The sequence below is a fragment of the Nomia melanderi genome, chromosome 11 (assembly GCF_051020985.1).
Source record: "Nomia melanderi isolate GNS246 chromosome 11, iyNomMela1, whole genome shotgun sequence".
Classification (NCBI taxonomy): Eukaryota; Metazoa; Arthropoda; class Insecta; order Hymenoptera; family Halictidae; genus Nomia; species Nomia melanderi.
Window position 1 is genome coordinate 16,228,130 of NC_135009.1, and position 13,336 is coordinate 16,241,465.

Here is a 13,336-nt window from a genome sequence, read left to right on the forward strand (position 1 = left end):
AGTAAAAATGCGCCCGCGCGTTACCGGCAGACGATCTTCAATTTCCTCGTGCAATATGTTTAAATCTGTAATAACTAGATGGAGGTCCCGAAAAAAAACAAACGAATCATTTGAAAATTTATAAAATTTTCAATATAATACAGTGAAACTTGGACTTAATTATTTCAACTGTATCAAACTTGCTATAAAGTCTAATGATTAGCTTTTATACTTACTTATGTATGGATATCTGTAGAATGTACATATTTATGAATTTCCTCTTATCATCTAATGTAGATGTTTGCAGCTTGGAGGGGTATGACACTGAAGACTCTAATCAAACGTTATTTCTGCTCGATAGCAGATTACAAGGTAAGTTTATGTAATATATAATAAGTTCATGTTGTGCAGTTTTGTGTTTAAAATAGTATAGAATTCCAAATTTTTTAATGATATGTAATGATGGAACATAGTGATTCATATGAGGTATGAGTAATTATTTAATTTATGTTCAATTAAATTATTAACAAAAAGGTATGGAAATATTATTTATTATATTTTCAGTCTGCTTTAAAAGCATTGCACAGTTTACAAAGCAATGCTGAATACTTGAACTTATCAACACGAAAGAACTGGAATAATTCCTATAAATTGTATGACACTGAAAAATATTTGTTACGGTAATAATTCTTTTGTATAGTTTATAAGGATCCAAGAGTCTGTTGTGGAGAGAAGATCAATTATCTCCAATATTATATTTCAGAACTGCTATCACTCTTGAGAAATTAGATACGTTATCTGTTATCCATGTAGCAGGTACTAAAGGAAAAGGTTCTAGTTGTGCATATGCAGAGGCTATTTTACGAGAACACGGCTATAGTACAGGATTCTACAGTTCTCCTCATTTAGTTACCATAAGAGAACGTATCAAAATAAACGGGCAACCAATAAGCGAATCGCTCTTTACTGAATATTTCTGGAAAATTTATAAGAAGTTAAAAGATGCAAAAGAGCATGAATTTGATATGCCTACATATTTTAATTTCTTAACAATTTTAATGTTCAACATATTTTTAGATTTGAACATTGATGTTGCTGTAATTGAAGTTGGAATTGGGGGATTGAAAGATTGTACAAATATTGTAAGAAATCCTGTATGTGTAGGTATAACAAGTTTAGCATTAGACCATACTTCCTTGTTAGGTACAACTCTGGAAGATATAGCTTACCAAAAATCTGGAATTTTTAAACCTAACACTATTGCATTTTCTGTTCCTCAACATCCACGAGCAATGGAAGTATTAGAAAAAAGAGCGGTTGAAGAAAATTGCACACTGCATGTTGTTCCTCCTTTTGAGGACTACAAATGGGAAAATTTATCACCTATTTTAAAAATAAGAAATAGCGTTCAACAACAGAATGCATCTTTGGCTATTCAAATGGCTACTGCATGGATAACATCTAAAACTAATAAGCGTTCATCTGTTACACATAATATTTTAAATACTAGTGAATGTATCAACAGACACATGGATAAAATTGCAACAGGTTTATCATCTTGTAAATGGGCTGGTCGAATGCAAATTTTAGAAACTACTGTTGCCAGTTTCTACTTAGATGGTGCACATACAATTGAAAGTATTCAGTGCTGCATTTCTTGGTTCAATAATGTAACTAGTGGAAGTGGAAAGAAAAACATTTTGATTTTTAACGTTAGCGGGAAACGAGATTCAAAGAGTTTACTGACACTTATCAAATCGTTGCAGTTTGAAAAAGCATATTTTGTGCCAAATTATGCGGGAATTAAAACTGTAGACGACGAGGCAAATCATTACTTAAGTATTGAATCTCAAGTTCAATGTTCAAAAAATGCTGAATTTTGGGGAGCAGGTTCGGTAGTTGCGAATACTGTCTCTGAAGTTTTACAGGAGATCAAAAAGGATAATTTGAAACTACAGTTTAATTATAATGACGATGAGAAATATCAAGTTCTCGTAACAGGATCATTACATTTAGTTGGCGCGGTTCTTGCTATATTAGACCCGAATTTAACAATGACTACACAGTTTTAATACGGACCCTCGAGAATGGAACTTGATGTTGTCACAGTGCATAAACATACGAGTAACAAGAACATTTTGTATAAACAATAAAATAATATATTTAGTAGTCATAATAACAATAACTATCAATTCATGATCTTCTAATATTAACGAAGTATTGTATTGTTACGCTGACAATAACAAGATACTTATTAATATTTCCTCTTAATAATATTTTTTGTACTTTCGTATAAATACATTTTTTTTTTATATAACTATGCGTGATTGTAATGTTATAATAGTTTGTACATATGACGAGTGAGTGTTATGTATGTTTATGTATCGCGCGTGATATAGAAATTACGTGGCCTTAAAATAACAGTGAGAAAAAGAAATACTTAAAATATTTTTGGATGGTAATCTAATTCGGATTCAGCCTCCGTATCCGATAAACTTAAGGAGACGCCAGTTCTTCGTCGCAAATTTTCATCAGGACTCTGTAATAAAGATAAGATTATACATCATATGAAATATTTTATACATAATTGTTATGCATAATTAAATAATCTATAAATAGATAGAGAATATGTATACCGAGTTTGTAATTCCAACATTTTACATATATTTAGTAATCTATTATTGAATGAGAATAAAACATCAATACCTGGTCTAGAATACCGGCAGTGGGTTCAGACGCATAACCTACTTCTTGTGCATCTTCTTCTAAATCAGCCTCATACTCTTCTAATTCATCCGTGTCGGAATCAATATCCATATATCGATTTCCTGTGGAAACTTTGCATACCATTTGAGCTAGATCTGTAAAAGTGTACGAAGATACAGACTGTTGATTCAATGCTTGATGTTTCGCTCGTAAAATGCGTGCATTCTCTCTATCGGCATTGAATCGTGGTAGAACTCCAGCCTTTGATTGTCCTTCAAAATAAGTCTTTCCTACATGTAAAAATGAAATATATATATATATATATATATAAGTTTATATTCTCCTGTGAAAATATTACTCCTCGCAAAATAGAAATGACAATTACCATGCTGATATCCGACATCTTTAATTTCGTCGAAATTAGTGAATTGAAGTGTTTTGTATTTATCTATCGGTGGTCTGATGTATTCACAATAATCAGAATTTTTCACTTCCTCCAGTTGTCTCACGCAACTGACGTACGCTAATCTCGACTGTATGTCCGGTAAATTCGGTACTTTAACGGGAGTCGCGAAAGGATTCCATCGTTTCCAAAGTAACCACCAACCGGACAAAGAGTCACCGTAATTCGTTAAGTCCGTGTCGTCTTGTGACCCAACGTCGATGGCCAAAATGTGATGTGCTCCTTGTCTTAACATTTCGTCAGCTTGAACAGACAAATCATGAATGCACATGTCGATAGTCGATTGTCATTGAAGAATATGTATTATTTTTTTTTTTATATATATATAAGGTAAACAATACAGGTTTAAGATACCTGGCACGTTATTAACATAACACCCATCGACCAAAAGATGCCCGTCAAGAGGGTCGCAAAAAGGAGGAAAGACCCCCGCAATGGTCATACTGGCTCGAATGTATCTCCATAGCAAACCTGAGTTCACTTAGCTATTCAGAATTTGACAAATGCATCTTTTATCAACGGGAGTGAGCTTTAGTGTCATTTTTAACAATTGCATTATCATTATTCTCTTTTGAAACTGTAACGAACCGTTTCGTTACTTGTATTAATGAAAAAAGAAACGGATGCAAGACACCGTTTAATTGGCAAGAAACTATTGTCCAATGTCCAGGTAATTTTAGAAAATTATAACAAGTTATTAACATTATTCTTCAAGAGCGTAAATGCGTCACGTTATAAATACACGTGTGTATAATATTAACGTGAGTTTCTCGACGCATTTCTTTTTAATGTTACGCTCAAATTACCTGGAAGGTTATTGACGTACCCGCCGTCGAGTAGGAGATGGCCATCAACTGGGTCACACATGGGTGGCATATAACCAGACAAAGACATCGAAGCCCGAATGTACCGCCACAGCGATCCTAAACACGATGAATTAATTTCTTTAATATATATCCGTGCGTTTCTTCATTATTTCCTATAGTCGTTTTATAAATGCTAGAGCAAATAACAGGTAGCTCCAAAATTCTTCGTTACCACCATTCAATGTAAGTATACATGGGAGATCGCCCACGTTATTCATTCTTTTATTATTTTTTTTTAAATTAAAAGAAAGAACAATGATCGACTTTGACGATTAACGATACAGAACGGAGAGTACGTCAACAACAATTATCCAGAAAGCTCACTCCCGCTGTTCAAGCTTATTTCTACGTAACGCACTCTATGATATTTATACGTGGTGAAATTACGAAATAAAATTTTGGGTAACAAGCAAATCTATAGGGTCTACGTACTGCACTAAAACAGCGAGAGAGTTTCCAGTTGAAACATAATCATTCGAGTCACATTTTAAGCGCATTTAGCCATACAGAACTGGAAACTATCAGTGCTTTTGAACAACGTTAAGCATTATCGTTTCGTATACAGACCGTGTGTGTGGGTACGCATACAAGAGTCAGTGATGTCTGTGGTTATTGTAAAATACGGTAACCACAGATCTTCTATATACGTATCACCGAACGTCCCTTGGATCGTCTTATTAAAATCTTTTCCAGAGAACATGGATGTCACTGGATACGTCAGATCCATTATTTGCCTCCACCATTGGGTCATTTTCTATTATGAAGGGATAATTATTAATAGTTTGTAATATTACCATTAAGTTTAGTATCATAGTAATTTACTTTAGACCATTCGCGAGCCTTCTGAGTTGTTGTTGTAATATTTTTCTCCATACACCACAGTGCACCCATAAATGCCCCAATACTGACTCCCCCAACCATATCTATGGGTATACCGGCTTCAATGATTGCTTTAAGCATTCCCACATGGGCTGCACCTCTAGCACCGCCACCTCCGAGTACAAGTCCAACCGACGTTCCAGTCAACCAGCGTGCAAGTCTACTAAAATCGCTGTGTACGTTAGGTTCTGACATAAGAACCTTGGAATACAATTCATTCTGAAAAGTAAAAATTCCGTGAATGTTTTCTCTATTACTCTTACAATTTAGAATACATTACACCTTACAATTCTGTACTGGGATCTCCTCGTGAACATTCTCTTAGGGCACTGAATGTGATGATGACTAGAAACCCAGGATCTCATGTTTAACCATTGTACTGTATTCATAGGCCGTTGTCCGCCTTCTTTATGCAATAGCACCAGTTCCTTTTGCGTTCTCATTACCAAACGTTCAATTTCACGTTCCGTTCTACCTATAGATGGTTGTCTGTCTCCTAAACCAACGATGAGGATACAGTCAGCTTGTCGCACGCATCGTTGAGTCCATAGTGTGTACGTTGGATCGCATTGGTATAACGAGATCCGGTGTTGATCTTCTTGTTGGGCCAACCAGGATGTTAATCGATATTCATTTGCAGGTTCCATAATAGTACTGCCCAGTGTCTATTGATAGAGAAGGATACACATAAGATTACTTCATACATGATAGAATTAAAAAAAAAAAATATACAATGTAATTGCCTACTTTTCGGACAACGTCTGAAGTAAGACGTAAACATGGCCCAATAGCACATAATGAATGGTAAAGTTCATAGGTAAATGCTGTTAATGGTACATCGTCGGATACTGGGACTATAGCAACGGTTGAAAAATTGACTTGAGCTGGTCTTGTGTCCACTGTTGCAGTTGCTCGTCTATGAATGTATATGTATGCAAGTTAATAAAATTATCATGTATTAAAGTGGTAATATATTCTTGATACGCACTGCTTATCAATATTGATGCTTTTCGCATGTGGCTTTTGCCAGGTACCAAGAATACGATGTCCAAGTAAATTTATGAGCCTCGTGACCACTATTGGAAAACGAAGTTTGATAACGTTAAACAGTCCTTCGGGTAACTTTGCTAGTTCAGAATCTCGTACTGCCATTACTGTGGTTGATCGTGGAGTCTGTGTGACCATTTCTACGATGCCAACCAAGTCTCCTTTACCATATTCTGCGACGAGTTCCTTCTTTCCATTTTTATATGTAATTACCGATCGAAGACGACCACTTAATACAATAAACGTCGAGTCTGACTCGTCTCCTTGCCTATAGACAGCTCTTCCACTTTCAAGGAATAGCCAATCAAGAGCAAAATCAACTTGTCTAACAAAAGGACTAAGTCTTCGAACGACAGAATGCGCTACGTGCAACACAACAGTGGGTTGTTCCCTCATAATTGCAAAAAATGTTGATTTACTGAGAAGTGCTATGCGACTAGGATGTTTTGCTCTGATAGTATAAAAAGAGGGTTCCCCGGTTAATACAGCCAATCCTCCAACAATTTCACCTTGATGAGCACTGAACATATGAACTTCTTGACCAACATCTCTGCCCTCTGAAACGCGTTGGCTCACAGTCAGTGAACCGGACACAACATAGACAAGAGCAACATCCTTATGAGATTCTTCCTTCATCAAATAAGTTCCAGCTGGTACTTCTCTGATCTGAACTTTGCCATCCTTGAGTACCGTATCGTCATCCAAGCCAAGTTCTCTAACAAATGCTTCTGTAGCTATTTGTACAAAATGAGCTTCGTCTAATTGCTGTTGAACAGGTTCAGCGGTGGTAGACCGTTTCTTGGTTCGATGGGAATTCCCTGTATGCACAACATCTGGTTGTGATCTTTGTTGTGGCATCATAGGCGAAGAATTTGGCCAGTGAGAATCACATTCTGGTACCATTTCTGCCATACTTTGATCTGATTGTGGACTTGAAGTTTGAGTTTTCCACTCGAGATTAGTTCTTGGTCTATTATAAAATAAATATTAATGAAAACATTTTCTTTGTTATTCCCTATTCCATTAACTTACCGTGTATTTATGACAATTGGTACAGGTTGAGGGCTGCTTAAAGTAAGAGCTTCACGATAAAGCATTTCATTTCCATCATGTTGTTCTGATGAAGCAGTTGCAGGCGTGAACGACAGATTTTCCGTGTTTTGAGTGGAAAAATTTTCTTTAGTTCTTGATCTAACCGGTGATCCAGAGAATGGGCTTTGTTTCTTTTTATGCGTTCCCTGATTAACTAATTCAGCAGACAAGCCAAGATATTGATGTAAAGCGGTGAAGGTGACTCTTTGGAGGCGAACCATAATGACCTGGATAACTCGAACAAATGTATCAGGATGATCTTGGAAAACCTAAAAGTATAATACAACATATTAGAAATACAATTTTTAATTATCCTTTACTTTGTTTGGTATAATTATGTATTACCTCTTGGAATGCACTCATTGGTAACTTAACTACTATGGAGTCCTCCACAGTTCTAGCAGATACTGTTTTATAGGTACTTGTATGTCCAGTAAGGACATCAGTAAAGCTAAGAAGACTAGTTACCGATTCTCCTGTTTTTACTAATTTTAACGGTATTTGAGAACCATCTGGTCCTGTGATAAAAACATTAACCAAGCCCTGTTGCACAATAAATAAATTTTCATCGGGATCTCCAATTTTAAATAAAGTACTTCCAGCTGGTAAACTCATAATCTCAGTATGTTTGCATAATTTCAGAAATACAGGTTTTTCAAAATGTCCAAATACTCTAATACTTTGCAACATGTACAAAGCATCTGGAGGCACTCTGTCACCAGGACCTAGATCTTCTTCTAAATATTCAGCAGGTGGTTCCAAGACCTTTTTAAATATAGAAATAATTTGTGAAAGGAGCACAATCAATACCAATAAAAAATAATAGAATTAAGAGTTATGGTGACATACCTTTAATTGTTGTGGGGCTGAATCCTTCTTCAGTTGTAAAAGTCTGCGTGCAAACCGCATGACAGCTTTTCGTTTTTTTCCTTGTCCGGTCGCGTGTACTTGTCCACCAATAGATTTCACTTTGCGTAACATTTTTCTTCCATAGAAGAGCACCTTGTCTCTTTTTCTGAATCTGGGCTTGCCTGTACCCACTCCGACAAATTCTTTCACTTCTGGGAGAAATTCTTTGTTTTTCCATTTTCGTAGGATGATTATAGACACTATCAATATAGTCAAAACTATTGATGTTGCAACAATAAACAGAGTTCTTGATATCTGATATTCTTCAATAAATCTGCCAATCCATCTTGAAAAGATATAGGATCCTACATTTTCATTGAATAATTCCACCACCTGCAATGACTGAGCAATGAACTCCTAGTACAAAGATGATTTACAATCAGATAGAGTAGTATTACAAAAACACATTTGTACGGGCAATAAAACATAATGAATAAACGATATGTATACGTATAGCAACATGTAAGAAACGAATAAAAAATACAAATACAACCTCCATTGTGGGTATTCATTTCCTCCATCAGCTTGTCGGGAAATCATGAACGAAACGCACGTTACGACTTCATGAGTGAGAAATGGAAAAAATTCGAGGCAGATAAATCGAATCAACACCCTCAGTTTGGTATAAGAAGTAAATTATCTGCATTCAACTAATGACCTTTGATACTTCCCTCGAGTCACCCAGCGCCATTTTAGTCGCACTTGTATGTTATAACTCACGAGAATCATCACTCCATTTTGACTTGAATATTCATGAGAATTTCGAAATACCTCGAAAGTAAAAAATATTTTCAAATAACCCGATCTCTTCTCTAAATATGCATTATTAAATCATCGTACGATAAACTAGAAATATTTGCACAACAATAAAGCGATCTTGCTTCTTATGACTCATATAAACGTCAGAATATGATAAAGCGTAATGTAATAATCAATAGATGTACCTACACTAACCGAATTACTTTTTCCAACAATAGTAATTGAAGTAACGAAAATAACGCTGCAATCCTATTTAATTCCATAAAAATGCGTACAACTAAATCAAACGTACTACGGAAATTCCGTAATTCCTACAGGAAATAATAAATAATCTATAAACACATAAACCGATCGTTTCCAATCGATGATATTTCCTACAGATAGCAATTAATATTAATCATAGTCGTCATTCTCGTATATCGTATTGATATATTTTCGAATAGTTGCATCGGAGTGTCACAAAACCCTCGGCCAATGGAACGGCACGTGGCCCCACTTCGAACATCGTTCGTGCGCGGGAACCTCGGTAGAGTGCGCTACAGCGAAATTCCGGGCGGTTTTCGATGGACAGTTGGGTCCGGCCAGTCAGTGGTTACAGGCCGACATGTTGGTGATGTTTTAGTGAGCGGTAAGCGCGGTGATATCTGACGCGTGATTTATTCATGCGTTTTTAAACGCGTGTTCGATACGAAAAGTGTATCTCGATCGCGACGCTACATGTGAAGTGTCCCGTGTGTGACAAGGCTGCAGCTCGTGCCTGGTTTACCCGGCCCAGCGAACATGAGTTGGGGTACGGAGCTCTGGGTAAGTCCTACACTCTCGTATCTCTCTGTCTCTACACATTTCTCTCCGTCTTCTTTCTTCTCGTTCCTTTACGGTGCTACACGCACACAATCACGCCGGCCAGTTTAGGCGTTCCGTCCGTCCGTCGCGACGCACGATCGTCGTTCCTATCGTTGATCCGTTGTTTCCTCGAAAGGTGGGACAACGATATATCCACCCGAAAACCAGTTCACGGTGGCAAACCACTCACGGGAGTTTTGCCTTTGCGGTTGCTAGCCGCGGGCGACGTTCTTCTCTCCTTCGGTGTATCCCCTCCCTTCTTCTACCGTACCCAACCCGCGGGTGTACGTGTACTCATCGCTGTGTGCTCCTTCGCTTGCTTCCTTTCTCATGAAATCTTGGACGAATACCGGCTGAACGTTGGAACAGTGACTTGTCATCCTACCATCATGTAAACTCACCGGGATCGATTTAAATCGTCCACGGACATTCCTATCCACATTTTTCCCTCTCGCCTTTATCTCGATCGTACGGAGGAACGTCGAGGAGTTAATTTACCTGCGTGGTGCACGGTTTACCGAATTTCATGCTTAACCCTTCTCGCACCCGTTTTGGATGCTCGGGAAGCCACAAACGCGGTACAGTCGGACGTGAACTTGTAGTGATTCCACCGGGAATATCCGACGAAATTTCTCTCTATCGCGATTACCCGTGATTTGTCGGGACGAGCGTAGAAACGATAGTGATTATTCCAGAGTTTTTTCTTCCGGACACGGTTACGATTGTACGAGGCCATTATTTGTATTCTCGCTTCACAAAAGCATCTACGTACGTCTGCCACGCACAGTATCGGGAATCGTGCCGCCCAACATCGTCATCTCTCCTTACTTTCTGTTCTCTATAAATAATTCATTCTCGCGTTCCGACCGCTCGTTTCTTTCCCCGCGATCTCTTTCCTTCGCACACGGGTCCGCCGGATCGACTCGAATTTTTCGACCAGTTCGATTACTCGACCCTCCGATATCTATACGGTGTGTCGTTCACGAGCCGCCCGAGGACTACCGAACGTGCCAACCGTAGATTCGCCGTTCCAAAGATTTCCAAGGTTTTCAAATTTCTAATTCGATTTACCCTTCGTTTGAGACTCATTATTCGACAACTGGGAACGATCGAATCCAGGGAAGTTCGACGTAATGGTTAACGCTTGAAGTTCGTTTATTCGAAATCGCGGACCGATCGATTGCTCGTTCGCTATCGAACGCGGTATCGAATATTAACCGTTACGTTTCGGACAAAATGTCACCGATTGACTTCTCATTGAAAATTCCGTGTCCGTTCGGGTTTTGTGACAAGATAACGCCGCATTCCATCGGGACAGCCGAAATTGACCGTGGTAGGTGGTTCACCCTGTATAAGGTATAGCGTTTACCGATGAATATGTGACGCGTGCGTCGCCTTGCCGGTACATACACGCTACCAGTTACTACCAGTTTTACAATGTTGCCGTTTACGGGGGTACAATGCGAACCGCTACGGGCACGTTCGTTTGATAACCTTTACTTCGGATGCAGTTAGGGTTGTCGCACGCGCGCGCGCACGCTCGCTCGCTCGCGACGTGGGTTCTCTTTTTAGAAGCGTCTTCTCGGTACGATCGCATCGAGATTCGGCCGATTAACCGATAGGAAGTCGTGGCTCGATTCCGTGCGTGATCGCGTATTACAAAATGATTGATGTTCCACTCGTGTTGCCTCGTGAATCATGATACAGGACGCGTTCGTGTTCAACCGCTAACGGCTGCCAGCTAGCTGGCTCGCTCGCTCGCTGGCTGGCTGGCTGGCTGGCTGGCTGGCTGGCTGGCTGGCTGGCTGGCTGGCTGGCTGGCTGGCTAGCTCGCGAGAAGAGCATATGTACACGTACGACACGGGCGTGCCTCTCCATGCTCTTGACAGAGAAAGGGAGAACGACAGAGAAGGAGAAAAAGAGGGAGAACCAGAAAGCAAGGGAGAGAGAGAGAGAGATGGAAAGCTAAGGTTCTCGGAATTTCAGCGTGAAATGCCTCTCGTTATTCCATTTTTCTCTTTTTTAATTAATAAACGTCAATCAAACCGCGACTGCGTGAGTTTGTTCCTGGAGGTTCTGGTGGGGGATGGCATCTCGAGCCCGCCAATTTCAAAACGTGAAAACTGTCTTATCGATTGAATAGAATGTTGAGTATAAATTACTCATTGTTGCGTGTTTTTCGGAACGTTATTGGAAAATCATTATTATTGGAGGTATTGTTTGTATTGAATGACGTAAAAAGTCATGGATGAGTGAATATTGAATACAGAACGAGTTGGATAATGTTCCTTTCATGTTTAATATATGATAAAGGTTGGTGATTTTGATTCTATATTGAATCACGAATTTTTCGAGTCCGGCAGAGCGAATAATCGTGATCCCTTATCGCGTCGCGTTACGGAACAATTAAATCGCGTAATGCGCATGATTTATTGCTAGAAACGGCCGATAAGGTTCCGGCTACGTTCGCGACCGTTTCTCGATAACGAGAGCTGCGTCGGTCGGCGGATCATTGAATAAGAGAACGGCCGTGTAAATCGCGTTTGCCGGGAGCACGTGACCCGATGATCTTAATTATGCTTTTATTCGTGTTCTATACGGAGCTTATCTGGTGCACTTTGCGCTCGGACGTTAAATGTTTTCCTACTTCGACCCTGAACCATCTGAACCGCCATGTTTCCCCCCGCGAGGGGAAACGTGTCTCGACCGATATTTCGACAAATCAAATTAAAGGACGTAATATTAAATCGTTTGTTTGAATTGCATTATTATTATTGCGCGTTGATCTAGCTGAATGGCGTAGATAATCTTTATTTATAATATAGAAATGTTTAAACGGATGAACTATAGTAATTCGATTTGGTTCGGGGTCACCGGTGACCCACCCAGCATTCAGCGTGTTAACGAAAACAAAAGATCCATTCACATAGAATAGAAATGTTCGTATTTTCATCGAAATCAGGGTACTTCCACCGATTTCAAAGATTTTCCCTGCTAGAGGAGACGTCTCGACCGATATTTCAACGAATCGAATTAACGAAAACAGAAGATTCGTTCGCATAGCACAGAAATGTTCGTATTTTCATCGAAATCAGGGAACTTCCGTCGCTTTCAAAGGTGCGAGATGCTCTTCGACAGCGGTCGGGTTCAGGGGCGACTCGCTCTTGCGCGTCTCGACTATTTTTTCCCTGCTTTCGTTGGTCTTTTCGGGGAAAGAAACGCGCGGAACGGTAAACGGCGGCAGTAAATGGACGTGGGCGGGAAAAACGCGAAGGTTACAAGCGGCGAAGTCACTTTCTCCGGCACGACGAAATCAGGAATTGCTTTCCTATACATATACGGAGCAGCCGCCGTCTTCCTCGCACTTTGACTCGCAATCTCTCGACGGAATGACGCAAGAAACCCCCGCGTCGCGGTTTTCCTATCGATTCCGGCCCGCCGCCGTTTTTCTCCGATGGAAACACGTTCTTCTACCGTTGCTCCGTTTCCGTCGAGCCGATTCGAACGCAAATTCCGCTGCAAGGTGGCTAGGATCGGCTGAAAAGCAACGTTCCATCGACTCGCGACCTGTTTTCTCCAATTTCGATCGATCACCGTATCACCGTGCGATCGTGCGAAAGAGTCGAACGATCTCCCGAAAGTAGCCAGCTTTCTTCAATTCGGAAGATCGTCGAATTCCGAGTGAAGTAGCGTCTTCGTCGCGAGGATGATCTATTGCACCGAACCGCAGAGCGGCGCGTGCGTGCACCGCGAACGGGCAAACATTCGCGGTCTATCGACAATAGCCGGCTGG

General features: G+C 39.8%; 3 protein-coding genes across 12 annotated transcripts in view; 2 read left to right on the plus strand and 1 right to left on the minus strand.

Annotated features, from left to right (window-relative positions):
- Positions 1-22: 22 nt before the first annotated feature.
- On the plus strand, positions 23-2,239 carry Fpgs1 (Folylpolyglutamate synthase 1). 2 transcript variants are annotated; one of them, XM_031993662.2, is made up of 3 exons: positions 23-351; positions 544-659; positions 743-2,239. In XM_031993662.2, the coding sequence occupies exons 1-3, from the start codon at positions 277-279 to the stop codon at positions 2,049-2,051; spliced, it is 1,500 nt and encodes a 499-aa protein (XP_031849522.1). In that variant the 5' UTR covers positions 23-276; the 3' UTR covers positions 2,052-2,239. The 2 variants fall into 2 exon arrangements, with proteins under 2 accessions (XP_031849522.1, XP_031849523.1); XM_031993663.2 differs by having other exon boundaries at positions 26-465.
- On the minus strand, positions 2,211-9,093 carry sws (patatin like phospholipase domain containing sws). Of its 5 annotated transcripts, none has more exons than XM_031993645.2 (13): positions 8,435-9,093; positions 7,882-8,298; positions 7,378-7,797; positions 6,973-7,301; positions 5,882-6,910; positions 5,641-5,809; positions 5,181-5,558; positions 4,837-5,112; positions 4,582-4,768; positions 3,503-3,619; positions 3,071-3,391; positions 2,686-2,975; positions 2,211-2,518 (listed from the first exon to the last, which is right to left on the minus strand). In XM_031993645.2, the coding sequence occupies exons 1-13, from the start codon at positions 8,438-8,440 to the stop codon at positions 2,420-2,422; spliced, it is 4,038 nt and encodes a 1,345-aa protein (XP_031849505.1). In that variant the 5' UTR covers positions 8,441-9,093; the 3' UTR covers positions 2,211-2,419. The 5 variants fall into 5 exon arrangements, with proteins under 5 accessions (XP_031849505.1, XP_031849508.1, XP_031849503.1 ...); XM_031993643.2 differs by lacking the exon at positions 3,503-3,619 and adding an exon at positions 3,955-4,071 and having other exon boundaries at positions 2,212-2,518; positions 8,435-9,090; XM_031993647.2 differs by lacking the exon at positions 3,503-3,619 and adding an exon at positions 3,955-4,071 and having other exon boundaries at positions 2,212-2,518; positions 7,882-8,227; positions 8,435-9,089.
- A 147-nt stretch (positions 9,094-9,240) lies between these two features.
- The window catches only part of Cip4 (formin-binding protein 1-like Cip4), a 64,728-nt gene continuing 60,632 nt past the window's right edge, over positions 9,241-13,336 (plus strand). For 3 of the 5 annotated variants that reach the window (XM_031993654.2, XM_031993655.2, XM_076372029.1), the window contains exon 1: positions 9,243-9,504. In XM_031993654.2, coding sequence (XP_031849514.1) covers positions 9,481-9,504 — 24 coding nt within the window. In that variant the 5' untranslated portion in view covers positions 9,243-9,480. Of the gene's footprint in view, positions 9,505-13,336 lie in introns of all 5 variants that reach the window. The other 2 variants (XM_031993657.2, XM_031993656.2) reach the window with 2 other exon arrangements.